The sequence below is a fragment of the Leptodactylus fuscus genome, chromosome 1, assembly GCF_031893055.1.
Source record: "Leptodactylus fuscus isolate aLepFus1 chromosome 1, aLepFus1.hap2, whole genome shotgun sequence".
Classification (NCBI taxonomy): Eukaryota; Metazoa; Chordata; class Amphibia; order Anura; family Leptodactylidae; genus Leptodactylus; species Leptodactylus fuscus.
Window position 1 is genome coordinate 175328210 of NC_134265.1, and position 24073 is coordinate 175352282.

Sequence of the window (24073 nt, forward strand, 5' to 3'; positions counted from 1 at the left end):
GAGTGATTGTCGAACAAAGCAAATAGTAACAGAATTAGGATGGAGTGAAACTTTAAACTTATTTTTTTTTCCTCTCATGTTCAGTTAAAATATATCTCACTTTACAGGATACAGTAAATCATTGCTCTGGTGGGAAAGCATATCGATTAAGAAATCTGGAGTATCAAAGTATAGGCCAAAACTCAATCAGACAGGTCAAATTTGAGGTCGCAAAGTGAATGAATCTTAATATAGGAAGAAGTAGCACTGACAAATACGACTAATGTTATACCGTTAATACTGACAATTACAAGGCATTTCTGTCTTCTAGATATCAATCTGAACCATTAAAACATTGCAAAAACATGTTTAACAGAAAGAAAAGTAGTAGCAGTTGTAACATATCAAACAACATTAAATATAATTATTGTGCATAGCCATCTTCAGACCACTAACCAGACCTGTCAGCAACTTATCTTCATATACGCAGCAATACAAGAGGCACATGGTCTACAAACAGCTTTGAATGTGACTGCATAGCATGTCAGTACCTTAAAGGGATTCTACTATTAAACTACCTTTTTTCTAATGAACACGTCAGAAAAGCCTTAAGAAAGGCTATTCGTCTCCTACCTTTAGACGTGGTCTCCGCCGTTCCGTTCCGTAGAAATACTGGTTTTAACCGGTATGCAAATGAGCTCTCCGCAGCAATGATGGCAGGCCCCAGCGCTGAAACACCAATGAGGGCGTCCCCATTGCTGCCCAGAGCTCTTTCCTGCGCCGCCTCCTTCTTCTGCAGTAACTCCGCCTCTTCTGGCTTCTCTTGCTCTTGTAGTTCTATACAGGAGCATAGAGAGGCCACCCCAAAATGGCCGCCGGCCAGCTCCTGTATTGAACTGCAAGAGCGGCTACCCCAAAATGGCCACTGGTTGGCTCCTGTATTGAACTGCAAGAGCGGTTACCAGCGGCCATTTTTGGGTAGCCGCTCTTGCAGTTCAATACAGGAGCCGGCGTCCATTTTGGGGTGGCCTCTCTATGCTCTTTTATAGAACTACAAGAGCAAGAGAAGCCAGAAGAGGTGGAGTTGCTGCAAAAGAAGGAGGAGGCACAGGAAAGAGCTCTCGGGCAGCAATGGGGATGCGCTCATCGGCCTTTCAGCGCTGGGGCCCGCCCTCATTGCTGCGGAGAGCTCATTTGTTAAAACTGGTATTTCTACGGAACGGCGTGGCGGAGACCACGTCTAAAGGTAGGAGACGAATAGCCTTTCTTAAGGCTATTCCGACGTGGTAATTAGAAAAAAAGGTAGTTTAATGGTAGAATCCCTTTAAACTGCAGGTAGTGTGTTGATGTAAAATTACATGTTGCTCTGTATGTAAATGTGTAAAAAAGAAAAGACTTAAATTTAAAAATACAAATGGGCAACGTACTTAAAATGTCTACTGTGAGATGCTGAAAAAAATCAAATATAAAACAAATTGATACTGTAAAGCCATAATAATAGTGTGAAGGGATGATTTCATATATACACCACATGGTAAACAAAATTTTGTTTGGTAAGAAACTAAATATTTTAATTTATTTTGTTTTCCACTCAATATTTTAACAGCCATGTTAATGTTATGTTTTAAAATAACATGGCTGTATAGAGATCCCTATACACGTAACAGCAAACTTGGCCAAACCTACCACTGTCATCTTATATGTATTGGGGCCTCCCAACTCTCCCCACACATGAAGTCAGAAGAAGTTAAGATGGGACAAGATAATCTTATCATACCAGATCTTTCCTTCCTGCAAGAGATAAGCCAGTGCCAGAGGTGTCTGGTAGTGGCTTAGTCTGCTGATTCTATTCAAAATAAACAGGGAACTGAACATGCATGTGTATGGGGATGATAGGACGATTACTGACAACTGCTTTAAGGTGACCATACATCTCCAGTAGCTATCCGCTTTCATAATTTAAAAAGAAAAAAAAAAACTGGCAAGAGTCAAACAGTCATACCCCTACAGATGAGTGTGTGGCTTCCAGAGTGGCTTACATGCTGGGAGCTACAGTGCTCACTCACTGCTTTCTCCATAGTGGCGATAATAAGTTAGTTACCTCAATAGTGTTCCCCTAAAGCTATGGGACACCATGGCTGTACTCGTAATCACAATAAAGAGAGAAAAAAAGGAGAGTATGCACTGTAGTTCTTGAAAACAATCTGAGAGTCCCGATCACATAAAAAAAATCATGTCTTCAGGTGTCCCAACGTTCAGACCCCAATCTAAAGGGGGTTTTCCCATCTCAGGTTATACCCTGTTCTCCTGTCTTTAATCGCTAAGACTGGAAAACCCCTATAGGCCGGGGCCTCGCTTTGCGAAAAGGCCACAGGAAAAAAATGCAGCATTTTACAGCACCCGCAAGTGGATGTAATTTTTGCTAATCCCCTCCATACATTGCAAAAACTATCCGCAGCAGTAATGCTATGATTTCAAAGACCGTTGTGTCAATTATACCTACAGAAACACTATAACAGGGACAGAGAATCCGCAGAGGAAACTGTGGTTTCTCTGTGAAAAGTGCTTCCGAAAAACCCACAATGTGATTCAGCTGCGGTCTTTTTGACAGCACTTTTTGGCTGCGGCTAAGTACTTGGAGGGGGCCTTAGCCTGAGGGTGTTTATCTGGAACTTTAAGACTAATAGGCTAGCCTTAGGATAGGCCGTCAATACTAGATTGCTGGGGGTCCAACTCTCATGATTGTTGCAGATCAGCCTTTTGCTGCTAGTCAAGATGCAGCTATATAATGAAGTTATACAAAAAGTAATTCACACAGTAGAAAAAAGTGTAGATTGTAGGACATACCAGATTTTAAAATCAAGGCAAACTCTGCATGTCAGCTTTGTTGTAGAACTCTGCAATGATTTTAACCTTCACAACATAAATTGAGAAATTAAAGCCAAAATTCACATGCATCAGATTTGCTATGCATGTGTGATGGAAATCTCTCCCCGTGTCTGAATGTACCCTGATAAAATGATGCTAGGTTAGGATGTTGCTGTGTTGATACTCTGTTGGTTAAGATCTGACTCCCTGTTCCAAGAGAAGAAAGAAGGGTCTTCAGAAATTCAGCATTATACAGTCGGTTGTGGCTGTGCCAGGTACTGCAGCGGAGAGCGGCTTGGTTTCACTTAATTGGACAGGACTAAGCTGCAGTAAGGGAAGAGATGCAACCAAATGTAAGGTACTGTGCTCAAAACAAAAACCAAAGAGAGATGCAACATTCATTGGGCTATTCAGACAGTTGGATATTGTCAGCCTATTCAAAAGGATACCACTATATTGTTAAGATTCCAAAAAACCCTCCATGAAAAAAAATCGCAAAAGAATCATACTAATATATTTGGTCACTTTACAGTTAGTGTCTGTGTCTTATGGTTATGATAAAACTTCTACAATAACAACCTGCCTTAAGAACAAGTTTATTTAGACTACACCACTGCCCAGGGGCTGCAGCAAAAGCTTGGCATAGAAAATGTCATAATTAAATCCAAAAGCTTTACTACACTTCTGAGTGTCCTGTTGCTTCATGTTTATAAATATATTACAAGCTAAAGTACATGATCATTTTTTAATGACTATGAAATAGCTGAGTTATGCTTAGTGAAATAAATGAAAAGAAATATACAGTACAAACATATCTCCACTCAGTAAAATGTGGATATCTTTTTGGACATTCATATATAATTATTTAAGTTACTTTTCAAATCCTTATTTTATATTATTCATGTTCTTCTAGTAATCTCATAAAATTATACATACATATTAGTCATTCATGGCCCTTAGGAATAAAAAAAAAAAATTAAAAAAAAACTTTATCTGTCTGAAGCTTATATACTTTGTAAAAATCAGATCCCATGCTGAGCAGCCAAATAGCTAATACAGTACTACATTTACTTCAATAATCTATTGCAACATTTAAGTTTTGCCTGCAATTTTGCTCAACTATTTCTGCATTTCAACTATTCTAAAGACTGAAAAACCTGAAAACCGGTTTCCAATATTCATGTTTAAACCGTTCCAGTTGGAGGAATTTTTTTATTTTTAAATTTCGCCTTCCCGCATTCCAAATTGTTTACAGAGCCATATCAGGGCTTAATGTTTGATGAACAAATTGTTCTTCATAATTCCGACTTTTCAAGCCGACAGCAAAAACCTACATGCAGGTTTTTACTGTCCGCTTGAAAAGTCGCACATCTTTGGGAACGGACAGTTAAGGACGGACACGTACAGTAAAAGAACGCACCCGATGTCCATTTAAATCAATACAAAATGTCACGGACACAGCTAATGTCCGATGCTAATGTCCGCGCAAGATTTTGAACGGACACTAGCAGCAGACACTAGCTTTCTGACACCGACAGTAGTGTGAACGCTCCCTAAGAAGATGAGTGAAGAGAAGGAGACACATCAGAAATAGAAGACAGAGGCGGCAATGGAATCAATAACAATTCTGTGCTCTGAGCACAGGGTGAACGCCCCCTGTGTTTTATGCGCACAATTAGCATAATGAAGAAAAAAAAGAAAAATTCAAAAATGGTGGCATGGACCTACAAAATAAAGACTTTTTATGTACTATTATGGAGGATGTTGGGAAGGGGTTAAAATTCCTAGTAGTAGCTTTCTCCCTTCTCTCATTCAGTACACATGTGTTGCTCAACCGAGCGCTATCAGCTGTCTTGCATATAGCCACAAATACTGTAATTTCTATGCACACTGAAATGAACTGAATTTACTCTAAATTTCTTGTAAACCACTGCAGGTTTATTTTTCTTATTTTTTTTTCCACGAACAATAATCCACTCACCAGACCTTCTTAGACCCATAACAATTAGAGTTGGTAAATGTCAATGGTGGATAGGCTCTCACACACAGGCCCACGTCACTCCTATCAAAGGCATGTCACAGTCAGGGCCCTTGGCATTGCAGAAGCGTTCCATTTCAGCCAAATGTAGCAGTTGGCTCCCCCTGGTGCCCAGAAAAGGCCACAATGGAGTTCTGCCAGAGGGACAACTCTATCTGCATGCAAGAGCTTGGCACTATTGGTAATCAACCTTTATTGTTCCATCTTGTACAGCTCCCTAAAAGTCAATGTTCAATTCTTTAGGGGGTGTCTGCTTTCTTTTGGGGGTGAGATTCTTTTCGGAGTGCCTGTTTTCCTCAATGAAGTGTCTGGTGTGTCAGTTCTGCTGTGTTCTATTTCCTTTTTTTAGTTGCATAGCTGACTGGACATTTTTTTAAATCAACTGTAACTAGTGCACATTTTCAAGTGAAGCTTATATCTCAAGTATGCTCCAAAAATCCTGAAAAATCATGCTAGGGGGTAATTTGCAATTTTACTGGTACTCTAGCAGCTCTGCACGTGTTGCATGGCACCCGAAAACTATCCCAGCAAAATATTCCCCCCAAAAGCCAAATAGCACTATTTCCATTCTGAACTCCACCTTGTACCCATGCAGTAGTTAACAACCACATATAAGGTAGTGCAGTGTTTGTTACACAATTACTCATGAACTGTGGGGTGCTTTTTCTCCTTTTTCCTCTTGTGAAAATGTAAAATCTGTAGCCAATTTTACAGTTTAGTAATGTTCCATTTATACATCCCAAAGTTAATAAAATCAGTAGTGTGTAATTACCAATATGGGGTCACTTTTGAAGGGTTTCCATTGTAATACTAGTTTAGGGGCTCTGAAAAAGAGACATTGCACCTGAAAACTATTCCAGCAAAATCGGCTTTTCAAATGCCCAATGTCGCTCCTAACATCAGTTTACACCCACATGTGGGGAATTTCTCTATTAGCGAGAAATTGCATAAACTGTGAGATGTATTTTCTCCTTTAACGCTTTGTGATTGTGTTAATTTTATGGCTAAATGAACATAATATTGAAAAAAAAAATGTCTAACTTTTACTTCCATATTGTTTTAATCCCCGCGAAATGCTTAAAGGGTTAACAAACTTCCCAAATGCTGGTTTGAATTATATTAGGGGTGCAGTTTTGAAAATGGGATGATTTGTAGGTGGCTTCTAATATACAGGCTTTTTAATAGCCTTCAGAACTGAAGTGGTCCTTAACAAATGGGTTTGGGAAATTTTCTTGTAAATCTGGAAAATCGCAGTTACACTTGTAAGCCTTCTAAAATACAAAAGAAATTACAGGATGATTAAAATATGATGCGAATATAAAGCAAAGATGTGGTTTATAATATTTTTTAATACATTTGGGTGGTATGACCATCTGTCTGAAAAGCAGAGCATTTCGCATTGCAAGTTTTCCAAATTTCCTATTTTTCTTTTTTATAAATAAATACAAAATATTTATCAATATTTACCACAATCATGAAATACAATGTGTCACAAAAAATCACCTCAAAATCAGTTGTGTAAGTTGGGGCGGGTTCACACCTGCGTCCTGGCCTGGCCTGAAACTGGACAGGAGATGGAAACCCAGCAGTCAGTGTCCACACGTGATTATCTTGAGCCTCTCCGCGGCGAAACGTTTTTTGTTTTTTTATACTGGACGCAAAGTCCTGCATGTCCGACTTAGAGTCTGGTTAAAAAACAGTCAGTCATTCAGGAACGCCCTTTCTCACAGCAGCGCCTATAGCGCTGTACTGTGAGAGTGGGGAGGAACGCCCCCCCCCCCCCCCCCAGTACTCATCAATGGACAAGCACTGTGAGGAGAGGGAGGACGCGTTCTATGGAAGAATACTTTTGAGGAGACGGAGGAGGCGTTCCTCCCTGCTCTCACAGTACAGCGCTATAGGCGCTACTGTGAGGAAGGGCATTCCTGACTGACTGTCAGGAATGCTCTTCTGACAGTGAAGAGCTACGGTACCGGCTTTTTTCCAGTTGCACAGATCGTGAAAGCCGAAAGTGTGCTGAATTCAATGCACTGTCAGCTTTCTAGTGGTATATAAAACTGCATGTGCCGCAAGTGATGAAAAGTCCTATTTAACCCTTTCATCGCCAGGCACGTATGTTATACGTGCTCCCAAGGTGGCACTTCAGTAGCGGAGGACGTAGTTACTATGTCCTCCCTACTAATGCCGATATCTCTGGACTGCATCAACATATCTTGATGCTTTAAAATGCATTTTAAAGAAGAGACTCTCATCTTTAAAATGATACCAGGAACTTGATGATTTTACTTACAGTTTTGTAGTGATTCACTGTTGAAAACACTATTTGTCATTGAGATCCAACTGCAGATCTCAATTCCCGACAGCGTTTCAACAGTGAATCGCTCCAAAACTGTACATCCAATCATCAAGTTCTTGATATCATTTTAAAGATGGGATTCTCCTCTTTAAAATGCAATTGAAAGCATCAAGATATGTTGATGCAGTCCAAAGATACAGAGCTCCAAAGTGTCCCCCCCCCCCCCACCTGTCTGGGTTTTCTTGAGCCGCACTTTAGTGGCAAATTTGAATTTTTGTGCAATTTTTGCTAGCAATCTCTGCTTCAACATTGCATGAAGGTGGTTGTATATATAAACTATTAAATTGTATTTTTATATACAGTATGCTGTGTACTCTGAAAAAAGTTAGATTTTGGTATCACAGTCACAGTTTGGTAGGTGCAGTATAGCTTTTTAACATATTAGTGAACAACAGCAAAATCCTGCTTGTCTTCTGTATTCGTGTTTTTGGGAGTCCGAGCTCTTGTTGTAGTTGATGTTTGCAGTACATATAGTATATATATACACATTGTATACACCTTAAGCTATTATTTTAAAAGTATTTTGTATATGAATGTGAGATTGAACATGTGTTTTAGGTGCAAATATGTGTTTTAGCGTATTTTTTCAAAAAATTATTTGTGTTGGTCGCAAAGTTGCATGAAGGTGGATGTGGCTATCGATGACCCATTAAGACATTTGTAATCTTCAGGTTGTCTACTTTCAAAAAATATATAGGGTTTAGGGGTTCACTTACTTTTCATGGTGTGTAATCCCTACATTTTATAGGATGATACTTTTTTAACATTTCCAGCTTCAAAGCAGATTTTTGTTCCTTCCAGTTCTAGCGATTTTCTGAAGACACGTGCATGCGGGTTCAGGCCATAGCGATATGTATGAACTCTGCACATGTTGCACTCTTTTTGTTTGGTTTTTCGCTTTTAACAACTAATATACATTTATTTGCATTTTTTCATAAAAATTCACTTTAAATCAAAATTGCATGAAGGTGCCTGTTCGTATAAAGTACCAAGTGGCATTCTGACAATGCTGCAGGTGTCTACTTTAAGAAAATATATAGGTATGGGGGGGTTGGATGCTTTTTTAATGTTGCAATTTAGGTTTGATTTGTCCATCTCAAAACTGTGAAAATTGCTCTGGCTACTGGAGGTTCAAAATTTCCAGAGACCCTTGGCAGCGAAAAGGTTAAGGCATCCACGGGTCTCTGTCCAAGAGTGCACTGACTGGGTTAAACAAATGCCTTACCCCTGGTTGTGCTTGGTAAAGTGGCCGCCAGTTATAAAATAGTTTATTTGTAGATGAGGTGAATGTGCTATTAAGTAATGAAAAAGCAGTTTTTCCAAAAAATAAGGCACTTGCCCAGATTGAGAAATTATGGTTGCTCAAGTTTTTAGTCTACCCCTGTTGGGGTCCCTTTGCTAAAGTATCTTGCGGGTTAAAATTATTGATGACCTATTCTTAGGATAGGTCATCAATATCAGACCGGTTTAGGTCTGACATCCTGCTCCCTCACCAATCAGCTGTTTCCAGCAGCTAATACACATAAAGCACACAGTTCTATTTTCTGTATACTGGCCAACCCAGGTTACTGCAGATCTGCTCCCATTCACTTGTATGTTTTTATTTCTCTTATAGAGTTGGTATGGAATAGTGGAGGAGTGTTTGATATTGTTTATTTGTAACTCTTAATAAAAAAAATATTGCATGGAAATCTGATTCTCTCAGATGTTTAAAGAGACCCGAAATATGTTTAGCACAGTCACTTTGCCTTGTAAAGTCTTCTACAGGATCAAAGAATCAAATTATATTTATGCTAAGCTGCAAATATACAAAATGTAGCAACTAAAAGCTGCTTTGAATATGAAAAGGGGTAGCTTTTCTGCACCTGCTTTTTTTTTTTTTAATACAACGTTCACAACAATTGGAGCTTGGAGGGTCCTGGAGCAGGGTGTTAGCTGTCAGTTATAGCCAACACCCATTCTTTTTTAGGGTATTATTTTAAAACGGGGGGGTAGTTTAATATATCTTTTACGGTGCCTGAATAGCCTTTTTTTAAAGGCTATTCACGCATATGTGGGGCTCTATCAGCATGATTTTGCTGATAGAGCCCCTTTAACACCTACAAAGCCGTGCCACACTAGTTGAGGATAATTAGGGAGGTTCCAACATACAACCAAACCTGGTATTTTTATTGGGGGAGGTCGGCACCTTTATACACTCACCGGTCACTTTATTAGGTACACCATGCTAGTAACGGGTTGGACCCCCTTTTGCCTTCAGAACTGCCTCAATTCTTTGTGGCATAGATTCAACAAGGTGCTGGAAGCATTCCTCAGAGATTTAGGTCCATATTGACATGATGGCATCACACAGTTGCCGCAGATTTGTCGGCTGCACATCCATGATGCGAATCTCCCGTTCCACCACATCCCAAAGATGCTCTATTGGATTGAGATCTGGTGACTGTGGAGGCCATTGGAGTACAGTGAACTCATTGTCATGTTCAAGAAACCAGTCTGAGATGATTCCAGCTTTATGACATGGCGCATTATCCTGCTGAAAGTAGCCATCAGATGTTGGGTACATTGTGGTCATAAAGGGATGGACATGGTCAGCAACAATACTCAGGTAGGCTTTGGCGTTGCAACGATGCTCAATTGGTACCAAGGGGCCCAAAGAGTGCCAAGAAAATATTCCCCACACCATGACACCACGACCACCAGCCTGAACCGTTGATACAAGGCAGGATGGATCCATGCTTTCATGTTGTTGACGCCAAATTCTGACCCTACCATCCGAATGTCGCAGCAGAAATCGAGACTCATCAGACCAGGCAACGTTTTTCCAATCTTCAATTGTCCAATTTCGATGAGCTTGTGCAAATTGTAGCCTCAGTTTCCTGTTCTTAGCTGAAAGGAGTGGCACCCGGTGTGGTCTTTTGCTGCTGTAGCCCATCTGCCTCAAAGTTCGACGTACTGTGCGTTCAGAGATGCTCTTCTGGCTACCTTGGTTGTAACGGGTGGCTATTTGAGTCACTGTTGCCTTTCTATCAGCTCGAACCAGTCTGGCCATTCTCCTCTGACCTCTGGCATCAACAACGCATTTCCGCCCACAGAACTGCCGCTCACTGGATGTTTTTTATTTTTCGGACCATTCTCTGTAAACCCTAGAGATGGTTGTGCGTGAAAATCCCAGTAGATCAGCAGTTTCTGAAATACTCAGACCAGCCCTTCTGGCACCAACAACCATGCCACGTTCAAAGGCACTCAAATCACCTTTCTTCCCCATACTGATGCTCGGTTTGAACTGCAGGAGATTGTCTTGACCATGTCTACATGCCTAAATGCACTGAGTTGCCGCCATGTGATTGGCTGATTAGAAACTAAGTGTTAACGAGCAGTTGGACAGGTGTACCTAATAAAGTGGCCGGTGAGTGTATACAGTAGTTGAATAATTAGTTCTCCTTCCTGCAAAGCTCTGATGCAGCACCTGCCTATGCACCTCTTTTAATGTGTTTTCGACCGATTGGCCTCCTACTCCCACTGGTACCACTTGCAGTAGGCTACGCTCTCTACTGTTAGGTGAGCGGTCCTTGTCCATCTGCTCAAGACCATAACCACCCACCAGACAATACAGTTTAAATAGTATATTGGGTACTGAAACTAACAGAACTCAATCAAAATCAGTAGGGGCTAGAGAAAAAATTGTAACTGCACCAGAATCAGTGAATTAGAGCCATGCAAAAAAAAAAAAAAAAAAAAGTAAAACGTTGTGGTATGAGATAGTAAAAAAAATCTTCTTTTAAATATGGTAACAGTTTAGGATTCAGGAGGGAAGCATTTTGGATTTATTAAAAATAAATAAATAAATAAATAAAACAAAAGGGTCATAATATGAAATTAGTTGGGATTATATTAGGAGCAATGTCAGTAAATATTATTTTCATGAAAGTAGTAGTGGCTTGGAGTAATCTCCTGGCAGATGTCGTTGGCAAGTCTACAGTATTAAACATATATTTGTTTCTAGCACGTTAAAGAGGACCTTTCCTGTCCTGTCCATAGACTTGTACGGGGGTTGAGCTCCTCAGAGCTCAACGATATTGCTAGACGGTCAGGGACGTCCTTCTGACAGTGGGGAGAGATTAACAGCACCAATATCTCCAGCCCCGGGGTAAATAACGGGAAAGCTGACAGTGCGCTGAATTGAGTGTAGTATCGGGTTTCTAGCGGTATATAAAACTGCAAATGCAAGCGGACATGAAAGAGACAAGCAGAAATGCCAGAGACAAACATGTCTGTAAATCTACAAAGGTGGGCACAGCAATTAGTCAACACATGTCCTGCACAAGTGTTGTAAACAAATACAGGCGTGGCTCCACTGAGTCTAGCACCGTTGGAATTTTTTCTTTAACAACCACTGTGCCCGAGCAATCAGTACAGTTAATGGGAACAGTGAAGAAAAAAACAACTTACAACTGTGTTGGAATCAGTGAAGCGGCAGCAATTGAAGATGTTTAAGAATTTTTTTTCAACTTTTTTTTTTCTTTTTAAACTTTGCATACAAACGTATTACAATGAAAGTAGCGTCTATTAAAATCACACAGAAACGCATACTACTACCACTGCACAGATCACAGAGCATGCCCAGAAAATTCTCCTATAGAATGTACATGTCATGTGGCTGCTGTAAAGCATGCCTCTGCAGGCAAAATAGTAGCCCCTATACACACACACACTTGCAGGACTTATTTTCTCTCCATTTTTTAAACGGGTTCTGGGACAGAAACCCAGAGCGGAATACAGGCGTAGGTGTGAACCTAGCCTCAGAGCTATTCTTTAAAGGGCTTGTCCAACCAATAAACATGACTAATAAAACTTATGGACTTCATAACGGAGCAGAATCTCATTCATTAATGAAAGCAGGGAGAGAAGAAGTGAGAATGATAGTCTCTAGGGGGAACCCTTACTAGTACTACAATAGTGACTTAATGACTCAGGTACAAACATGACCAGCTAGAGATTCTGCAGGAGATCACGGCTGTGCATAGGGGATTTCCAATCATCTGAACAGCAGGCAAGCTTTGGGCAATATGCACACAAACTAATGTGTGGCGGGTCTGCGGTAGTTGGTACATTAGACTCATTTTCTTCAGTGAGCCCGTGCCACAAAAAGGACAGTTATAGGCCCTGTCCTACGTTTTACTCCAACCTCATGGCCCCATACATACTCCAACCTCATGGCCCCATACATGCCATTAAAATATAAAGAAAAACTCAGCTAGCACACATTTATGTGAATGGAGATTAGAATTTTTGACTAGGTTTCCAAGCTGCTTTTTTACTGTAAAAGTGCATGCTGGTTATAATTGCAGTAATTCTTAGTACGTGTTATCATGTATGTCACCTGTGTGCTATTGGCCATTACACCTCTGCTTTACTGGCAGAGTAGAGATGGTCTAACTGCAATTAAAAACTGCATCCACTTAGGGCTCATTCATACTACGTATACGGCAGCTTATTCTGAATGTAAAACACGTTCAGAATAAGCGGCGTATAAAGCAGTTCCATTCATTTCTATGGGAGCCGGCATACGAGCGCTCCCCATAGAAATGAATGGGCTGCTTCTTTCACTACGAGCAGTCCCATTGAAGTGAATGGGAAGTGCCCGCGTGTACGGCTCGGCATGAGCAGAGCTTGCCGTATATGCTGGCACTTCCCATTCACTTCAATGGGACTGCTCATAGTGAAAGAAGCAGCCCATTCATTTCTATGGGGCGTGCTCGTATGCCGGCTCCCATAGAAATGAATGGAACTGCTTTATACGCCGCTTATTCTGAACGTGATTTAATAATAATAATAAGCTGGCGATTACATAGTGTGAATGAGCCCTTATTCTGCATTATGCAAAGGCAGAGAAAGAGGGTTGTCTTGATGAAATGTGCAGTATTTTTAGGGGCATCAATGCAGGTGTGCCCATGCCATCACCTGTATATGCATGGTTGTGATAGCAAGCTGCCCTTCCATGGCAATATCTATTTTTATTGACACTGAAAGCACTGTATATGCAGTAAGTATTCCTAGCCACAACAATGTTATTACGTACATACAGTATAGCAAACAAATGACTTCCTTTGCACTTTCTGCATTTCTATAAATTTAAAGTCAATTATGTGCTTATATTCTGTTTGTTTTCTTATCCTTTCTTGCTTACATTACTGTGACACGTATACAAGTTGTCAATAAAAGAGAGGAGCAATGTACTGAACAAAATGCCTACCTAATGCAATGTAAAGTAGGGGATCCCCATAGACAACTATTAAATACCACTCAGACAATCACCGATTTCTATAATGGATGATGCAAATATACAAGTGGTAAATCTATAAGGAATCGTGAAAGCGCACAGTGATTTAGAAACAACAAAATGTCTGGGGAACATATTTGTTAATGTTAAAATATATTAGTAACTGGCGTCCGTCCTATTCCATTAATGGATGTATAGTTACTGGTATAACATCTGTGAATTCCTGCAAAATTCATTTAAACCTATTTTATCATGACACACTTAAGGAGAAAAAATATGAAAGCTAAAATTGTGAAATGAAAATCCAGACCAGTCCTCTTCGATCTAACACAAACTATAAAGTAGCATTTGGAATGACACCTGCCTAGGAGCAGTACCAGAACTGGTACAAAAACAAAGCCATGCTTCTATATAATAACACTGGATTTGGAATTTGCTTCTAAAACACAAATATCACAGTCTTTTATGTTTTTAGCAAACCAACCTTGGTTTCTACAAGTTTGCAGGTGTAAGCACATTTTACTTTTGTTAAAGAAAAAAAACAGTGGTAACCGGAATAATGTAACATAACATGTGCATACAATTCTACATTAGTTCTGGAAGTTTTCGTAAATGTACACTGTGGTCCTGCTAATAAATTCACTTTTCCAAATACCAGGCAGTACATGACTGTACATCTAGCACAGAAGATGCCTTTATATTGCGAAAATAACTTGCATACACATATTAAGGTAAAGAGAGATTCCCTAAGAAAATACCCGTAATGATTTATGAAGCTGCACTAGCCAATGATGGGCCCTTCAATGCTATATAGAGGAGAATTGCGCCAAATTGTGTATAAGGAACAAAAGCTGTACTGTCATGTACAGATTTCTAAGCAATCACCTGACAAGCCATAATTACCATTTGATTGTCTAAAAAACACAATACAAGACAGTGCGCCTTTTAGTATAATCTGTATTGGCAAGAGGAAGGATTTCAATGCCCCTAAGTCCCCAAAAGAGAAAACCTTAGAGGGAGGTTAAGAAAAACAGTGGTCAAGTACAAGTTGGAGGTCTGTGATAGGCAGAAAGTGAGCAAAGCCGCAATCAATCCCAAAAATCATAAGGCAGCTCAGGATTTAAGATGGGGGCACGTAAAGATCATACAGGCTAAGTAGATACAAAATATGACAAGGTTTTATGGAATTGGCTGGAAAGCTGTTAGAGTACTGTTCAAGTAAAGGTGTCTTTTATATGTGACCTGAAAGATTTTTCTTATTCCTGATGATACCAAGGCTAAATATATCAAATAGAGAGTGATCCATGAGTTATAGTAAAATAGAATTCAAACTACAATTAATATTAAGTGTTATTATTATTTCACTGGCTGTTTAGCCAGGAGTTAATAATATTGATTATTAATAGAGATATTTAAAAAAAAAAAAAAAAAAAAACTCGGGTGATGATGCATGTATTTATTTTTTTGTACAAAATTCCTTCAATCTCCTTCAAAGTACTCTCTTTTAGCGGCAATGCACTTGTCAAATCTCATCTGCCATTGTTCAAAACATTTTTTAAACTCATCTACTTTGATGTGTGCAAGCGCCTCCTTGTTTTCCTCTTCACCTCCTCCACGTCAATGAAACGCTTTCCCTTGAGGTTCCTCTTCATTCATCGGAATAAAAAAAAGTCACTGGGAGCCATATCGGGTAAATAGAGTGGGTGAGGCAAGACAGCCATACCGTTTTTTTGCCATGAAAGTGATCACCGAGATGTGGTGTGGGCTGGGGCATTGTCGTGGTGCAAAAACCAATCACCAGACAGCCACATTTCGGGCCTTTTTCATCGCACACTGTTGCGCAACCTCTTGAGAACCCCCAAGTAGAAAACCTGGTTGACGGTCTGGCCTGTTGGAACAAATTCCGAGTGCACAATCCTTTTTGCATCGAAAAAACAAATAACCATTGTATTCACATTGGACTTCACTTGACGAGCCTTTTTGGCGTGGGGCAAGGATGGCGTCTTTCAGTGGCTTGATAGTTGTTTGGTTTCTGGGTCGTAAGCATAGCACCAAGACTCATCTCACGTAATAATTTTAGAAAAAAATTCTGGGTCGGTTTCGGCATGTTCTTTCATGGCACGGCATGGTTCGATGCGACGCTCTTTCTGTTGATCAGTCAAGAGCCGCGGCACAAACTTTACAGCGACCCGTGACATGCCCAAATCCTCCGATAAAATGCGCTGAATTGAGCTCCAACTCACTCCAGACAACTCTTCGAGTTCCTCAATGGTTCGTCGTCGATCTTTATGCACGAGCTTGTTGATTTTTTTTGGACACTTTCATCCGTTCAGGAAGTTGACGGACGTCCAGAACGCGGGTGATCATCAATTGACATTTCACCATTTTTAAAGCGGGGGAACCAAGAGTAAACTTGAGCTTGACATATAGCGTCATGCTTGTAAGCGGTCTTCAACATTTGAACGGTTTCCGATACTTTTTTCCCGAGCAGAAAGCAAAACTTCACAGCCGCGAGCTGCTCATAAAACTTCTCCATGAAGAAAAACGACGGCTGGACAAAACAGCTCTTGCAAGAAAATTCACTGCGGGTAGACGAAACCTTCCGCATCAACGCCGCTTGGCACACTGACTGAGAAGGCGTGGTTGAACAAATAACTAGTTGCAGAATCGCATACTATGAAAACTGCACGCACAGCAGCCTCATTCTGGAAACTTTTGGGTACCCCTCGTCGAATTTTAGGAGGGAGGGGGAAAGGGGAAGAGGCTTATTGTTATGTACAAGTAAACAAATCCACAGTTCTCAGGTTCTTATCAGTTCAGAGAGTCTCAGGTCAGTGATTTCTGTAGGAAATGAACCCATGTGAAAGGTTCATTCCATTCTCCAGAGTGTTAAATAGGTCATGCACTTGTACTCATAAATCCGTCTGTTATTCTTGGATTTAAAATTCCCTCTTAAAATCTAAATTTTCAAGTCATTGGTGATATTATGATCTTCATTGCAGAAATGTTTTGACACAGGAATGGGGTGATAGCATAGCAAAGAGAAAGAAAAATATCAAGTCAAGATGGTGTCTCGTCAGGAGCAGAATAGAAACTGTATTGTAGGGATATGAGGGCAGACCACGTGAAAGAAAAGTGAAGACAATAAGATGATGGGTGCAGGGATATAACAAAGTGTTTCTGATGGAGTTCTTTATTGATTTGTTTAGCATTTAATTATTAATGTATTTTAACTGTTTTAGGCTAAGGCTCCTTGTAGTGGGCCACAGTCAAAAATCATTATGGGAAAAATCATGGTGGAAACGCATCGTGGTTTTTCCGACAGTGTTTTTCACAGAAAGTCTGCAGAGTTTTCACAGGTACAGTTTGGTTTCGATCAGCAAACTGATAGACTATAGTCTGCAGTACATAGAAGCTGATGATTCTTGTTCCACATTACTGTAAAATTCAATCCATGCTTGCATGTGTATTATAGCACTGGCCAAGCAGAGCAATTCATGCAAGACCTGTAAAATTGGAATCTGCTTTTTCTAGGTAGACTCCAGTAAACATTGAATATAAAAAAACCTAAGAATAGGTAAAAATCCAAGACAAAGGCACTGTACAATGTCAAAGCAGATAAGACAACGTATAACATTGCTTAGTTACAATGCCAGTCAGTTAGAACCTTGTTCCTGGGTGAATTTAATTTCAAAGAATAACTTGAATCCTTGCCATGTATATCCAGGAGTTTTCAGAGACAAAGCAGAAGAAAGTATCACTTTGCTCCACAGATTTGCTGTCCTCTGGGTATAAACAGTGACTGTGTTTGTTAGACTGAATTAGAGATTCCTTTTGTCTTTGGATCACGTCAAAGCCAATTAAAAAGTATGTGTGTAAACTAAATTAAGCATTACTCAAAAGATGCTACCATCTAACACAGGTAAAACATGAAACACGCAGCAGGCTACAATAGGTACCATTATATTAATAGCCTTTGTTTTCCTCTAAGGTACTGCATTTTTCAGTCTAGTCTCACAGCTAAACACAGCTGAATACATTTACATCTCACTCAAAGTACAATGCAAATTCACTTTAGCTTTTTCAAGTGTTTTTTTTTTAATAAACTTTACTGTTTGAAAACTTTCAATGAGGAGGTTAGCAGCGATTTATATAACAAATAGTAAGCAAAGCAGGCGATGCAAACCTAGAAAGCAAAACTTCACTCTCTGAACAGAGATCTGCACCGCTACTGACTTGTTTCAGTAAATATTTGCGTGTAAGGGTAAGTTCACACATTGGAAATTGAAGAAGATCACTTTCCGCCGCAGGCTTTTTCATGCAGCTAGACGCAACGGGATGCCGATCCATTCCGCCACGGCATCCCGCTTCTGATTAGGCCTAGATGAATATGCCTAATCAGGAGGGAGTCTCGAGTGGCAGATGCTGCGGTCATGTTGCATTTCTTTTCCCGCTAGCGGAAAAAATCGCTAGCGGAAAAAAACTGCCAATGACTCCCATTATGCAGACAGATTTTGAGGAGGATTTTGACACAAATAACTCTTTGTTAACATACCTCTTACTCTTCTAGAACATCTTTTCTTAGAACTCCGCTTTTAGCTATTAGTCTGTCATTTCTTTAAAACATTTTTGAATAAATTGACAACTGACTATACTAGTTGGGGGCATGGTCCTGATACTGCCCAGAGTTCTAGCAAGACTAAGGGTGCATTCACACTACGGATACGGTGACTGATTCTGAACGTTAAAACACGTTCAGAATCAGCGTGTATAAGCAGATCCCATTCATTTCAATGGGAGCCGGCATAGGAGCGCTCCCCATTGAAATAAATGGGCTGCTTTTTTCTCTACGAGCGCTTCCATTGAGGTGAATGGGAAGCGCTCGTGTGTACGGCTCGCCGTGTGAAGGGGCCCAGCGCTTCCCATTCACTTCAATGGGAGCGCTCGTGGAGAAAAAAGCAACCCATTCATTTCAATGGGGAGCGCTCGTATGCCGGCTCCCATTGAAATGAATGGGATCTGCTTATACGCGCTGATTCTGAACGTGTTTTAACGTTCAGAATCAGTCAGCGTATCCGTAGTGCGAATGCACCTTCAGGGTCCATTCACACTGCTAGCAGAAAAAGGAACCCATGGAAGTCAATGGGAGGCTTTTTTTTCAGCGCTGAAATTCCATACCAAATTCCTCACCATTGTCCTCCATGTGAATGGACCCTTACAGAAGAACTGCATGATGCAAAGTTAGAAGAAAAGAAACAGATTTATTAATAAAATATATTACTTATATTACGTTTCCTATATTCACATGTGCTATTAATTTCTGAAAAGTTGTTTTATAACTGCAGGTACACTTTCATTAAATGATAAATGTAAACAAAGCATTTATAAGAAATAAACCCATTTTAACATAATGTACAGCTGTGGTCACATAAACTTTACACCGGTATCACGCAAATTTTCCAAAATTCTAACTACAGCATGTAAACTTTTGAGCACAGTTGCATTTTACCATATTTCCATAGTATATATGTAGGTATATATGTGGATAATTTAGAGAATTGTTAGGGGGCGTTCACACTACCGCCACTGTCTGCCCAGGGGTTTCCATCTTAAACCCCTGGGAAACTGGACAGGGGACGGCTTGCCGGAGTCCGTATGTAGCCTCTCCGCCTGCATGTACGACTTTGTGTCTGTGCAAAAAACAAAAAAAACAAAAACAGTTTCCAGGCGGAGAGGCCGCATATGGACACCTGCAGTTACCTTTAAAAACCCATTCAAATGAATGGCTTTTAAAGTTGACCGCAAGCCGTCCCCTGTTCAGATTCCCGGGGGTTTAGGATGGAAACCCCTGGGCGAACAACGGTGGTAGTGTGTATGCCCCCTTGCATTTACATAATACAAATTCAATAGTAAACTCAAGGCTTCTATATGAAAGGCTGGTGTAAAACAGAAGACATGACTCAAGAAATTACATATGATTGTCCATGAAAGCTAAAGTGAGTTAAAGATTGTGCTTTCTGTACATCCAGTTACAGTCCATAGTCTGGTAACAGTATGGAGGAAAGTCACTAAAAATGTATTCCATAGATACATCCTTGCTTAAGCTTTGCATCAGATCTGCAGAAGCTCAGTAGCTGTTACATTTCTCCTCTTAATTTTTTGAATTATCTATGAAGGAATTTAAGGGGTATTCCTACTTGTGAATAAATCTATAAGCTGCAGTGTGTTATTACCAATTTCATTCAATATTTGGCAGGGAATGTGAAGTCACATAACAGGTCTGTAAGCCATTCTCGAAAATACAAGAGCAATGATGTTGTCCTATGTACAAACATAAAAACTGTACCTTCTCGTTCTTGCTGAAGACAAACATTTAATTCCTGTATTGTGACTTTATCTCCTGAAGTCTGCACTTTCAGCTGATCTATTTCTTCTTCCAAGTTCAATCTGTAAGAGGTTCACATAATGGTCATTAAATCACTGCAAAGTGGCAATAAAATTTTAAGCGCAGAACATGTAGAATATGAAACCGTTATGTTCTTTACTTAGTGCAAGATATATTGCAGATTATTTCACATGATAAAAGACATTTTTTTTCCTTCAAATCTTCAAGATAAAAAGGTTATCTATACCAGAGAAGTCAGAACTTTCAATTACATTAAATATTTCGACAAACATATTAGGATCCTAAAGGAACTTGTGTACCCATAGCTTTCATTCTGGAGACTGAACAGTACATCACTTGTCCTTGATAAGGCTATAAAATGGAATTGTTTGTTACTTACAAATAATAATAATAAACATGAATGACACCATTTTTTATATGCTACCATTGTGCTTTTACACAGAGAAGAATCTTTAGCCATATCGACAACTGCCATTTAATTTGGTTTCCAAGTGTCCCTTATCAATAATGCTTGAGATTTATCACCCTGAATGGGTTCACTGTTCATACAGTAGTAGTCAATTTTGTATAAAACCTTATAACTAATGTACACGTTCCAGAAACTGATCACTGGGGTCTTGCTGCAAGGGTGTATGTGGTAATTGAACTAAATGTTTTGATCACTCAGTGCAACTCCAACCAAAGACAGATTATTCATAGAGATGAGCGAACAGTGTTCTATCGAACTCATGTTCGATCGGATATTAGGCTGTTCGGCATGTTCGAATCGAATCGAACACCGCGTGGTAAAGTGCGCCATTACTCGATTCCCCTCCCACCTTCCCTGGCGCCTTTTTTGCTCCAATAACAGCGCTGGGTAGGTGGGACAGGAACTACGACACCGGTGACGTTGAAAAAAGTAGGCAAAACCCATTGGCTGCCGAAAACATGTGACCTCTAATTTAAAAGAACAGCGACGCCCAGCTTCGCGTCATTCTGAGCTTGCAATTCACCGAGGACGGAGGTTTCCGTCCAGCTAGCTAGGGCTTAGATTCTGGGTAGGCAGGGACAGGCTAGGATAGGAAGGAGAAGACAACCAACAGCTCTTGTAAGAGCTAAATTCCAGGGAGAAGCTTGTCAGTGTAACGTGGCACTGACGGGCTCAATCGCCGCAACCCAGCTTTCCCAGGATCCTGAATGGAATACACTGTCAGTGTATTCCCGTATACCCGATATATACCCCGATACCCGTTCCAACGGTGTGCCCCCCCACCTTCACCCCAGAAATACCCTGCAAGTCCCCTAGCAATAGAATTGGGGCTATATACACCCACAATTTTTACTACTGGTATACAGTGCCATTGTCTGACTGGGAATTCAAAGAATATATTGGGAATACAAATACCCTCATTTCTTGCTACTGCCATATAGTGCCAGTTTCTGACTGGTAATTCAAAGAATATATTGGGGTTACGTGCACCCACAATTTTTACTACTGGTATACAGTGCCATTGTCTGACTGGGAATTCAAAGAATATATTGGGAATACAAATACCCTCATTTCTTGCTACTGCCATATAGTGCCAGTGTCTGACTGGGAATTCAAAGAATATATTGGGGTTACGTGCACCCACAATTTTTACTACTGGTATACAGTGCCATTGTCTGACTGGGAATTCAAAGAGTATATTGGGAATACAAATACCCTCATTTCTTGCTACTGCCATATAGTGCCAGTTTCTGACTGGGAATTCAAAGAATATATTGGGGTTACGTGCACCCACAATTTTTACTACTGGTATACAGTGCCATTGTCTGACTGGGAATTCAAAGAATATATTGGGGTTATAAATACCCTCATTTCTTGCTACTGCCATATAGTGCCAGTTTCTGACTGGTAATTCAAAGAATATATTGGGGTTACGTGCACCCACAATTTTTACTACTGGTATACAGTGCCATTGTCTGACTGGGAATTCAAAGAGTATATTGGGAATACAAATACCCTCATTTCTTGCTACTGCCATATAGTGCCAGTTTCTGACTGGGAATTCAAAGAATATATTGGGGTTACGTGCACCCACAATTTTTACTACTGGTATACAGTGCCATTGTCTGACTGGGAATTCAAAGAATATATTGGGGTTATAAATACCCTCATTTCTTGCTACTGCCATATAGTGCCAGTTTCTGACTGGTAATTCAAAGAATATATTGGGGTTACGTGCACCCACAATTTTTACTACTGGTATACAGTGCCATTGTCTGACTGGGAATTCAAAGAGTATATTGGGAATACAAATACCCTCATTTCTTGCTACTGCCATATAGTGCCAGTTTCTGACTGGGAATTCAAAGAATATATTGGGGTTACGTGCACCCACAATTTTTACTACTGGTATACAGTGCCATTGTCTGACTGGGAATTCAAAGAGTATATTGGGAATACAAATACCCTCATTTCTTGCTACTGCCATATAGTGCCAGTTTCTGACTGGGAATTCAAAGAATATATTGGGGTTACGTGCACCCACAATTTTTACTACTGGTATACAGTGCCATTGTCTGACTGGGAATTCAAAGAATATATTGGGGTTATAAATACCCTCATTTCTTGCTACTGCCATATAGTGCCAGTTTCTGACTGGTAATTCAAAGAATATATTGGGGTTACGTGCACCCACAATTTTTACTACTGGTATACAGTGCCATTGTCTGACTGGGAATTCAAAGAGTATATTGGGAATACAAATACCCTCATTTCTTGCTACTGCCATATAGTGCCAGTTTCTGACTGGGAATTCAAAGAATATATTGGGGTTACGTGCACCCACAATTTTTACTACTGGTATACAGTGCCATTGTCTGACTGGGAATTCAAAGAATATATTGGGGTTATAAATACCCTCATTTCTTGCTACTGCCATATAGTGCCAGTTTCTGACTGGTAATTCAAAGAATATATTGGGGTTACGTGCACCCACAATTTTTACTACTGGTATACAGTGCCATTGTCTGACTGGGAATTCAAAGAATATATTGGGGTTATAAATACCCTCATTTCTTGCTACTGCCATATAGTGCCAGTTTCTGACTGTTAATTCAAAGAATATATTGGGGTTACGTGCACCCACAATTTTTACTACTGGTATACAGTGCCATTGTCTGACTGGGAATTCAAAGAGTATATTGGGAATACAAATACCCTCATTTCTTGCTACTGCCATATAGTGCCAGTTTCTGACTGGGAATTCAAAGAATATATTGGGGTTACGTGCACCCACAATTTTTACTACTGGTATACAGTGCCATTGTCTGACTGGGAATTCAAAGAGTATATTGGGAATACAAATACCCTCATTTCTTGCTACTGCCATATAGTGCCAGTTTCTGACTGGGAATTCAAAGAATATATTGGGGTTACGTGCACCCACAATTTTTACTACTGGTATACAGTGCCATTGTCTGACTGGGAATTCAAAGAATATATTGGGGTTATAAATACCCTCATTTCTTGCTACTGCCATATAGTGCCAGTTTCTGACTGGTAATTCAAAGAATATATTGGGGTTACGTGCACCCACAATTTTTACTACTGGTATACAGTGCCATTGTCTGACTGGGAATTCAAAGAGTATATTGGGAATACAAATACCCTCATTTCTTGCTACTGCCATATAGTGCCAGTTTCTGACTGGGAATTCAAAGAATATATTGGGGTTACGTGCACCCACAATTTTTACTACTGGTATACAGTGCCATTGTCTGACTGGGAATTCAAAGAATATATTGGGGTTATAAATACCCTCATTTCTTGCTACTGCCATATAGTGCCAGTTTCTGACTGGGAATTCAAAGAATATATTGGGGTTACGTGCACCCACAATTTTTACTACTGGTATACAGTGCCATTGTCTGACTGGGAATTCAAAGAGTATATTGGGAATACAAATACCCTCATTTCTTGCTACTGCCATATAGTGCCAGTTTCTGACTGGGAATTCAAAGAATATATTGGGGTTACGTGCACCCACAATTTTTACTACTGGTATACAGTGCCATTGTCTGACTGGGAATTCAAAGAATATATTGGGGTTATAAATACCCTCATTTCTTGCTACTGCCATATAGTGCCAGTTTCTGACTGGGAATTCAAAGAATATA

The 24073-nt window shown here is 40.0% G+C and overlaps 1 protein-coding gene across 1 annotated transcript in view; it reads right to left on the reverse strand.

The window, feature by feature from the left end:
- Positions 1-24073, reverse strand: part of CNTLN (centlein) — a 267766-nt gene that overhangs the window by 105101 nt on the left and 138592 nt on the right. The window contains exon 14 of the mRNA XM_075280345.1: positions 19871-19971. Within this exon, the coding sequence (XP_075136446.1) occupies positions 19871-19971 (101 nt within the window). The remainder of the gene's footprint in view (positions 1-19870; positions 19972-24073) is intronic.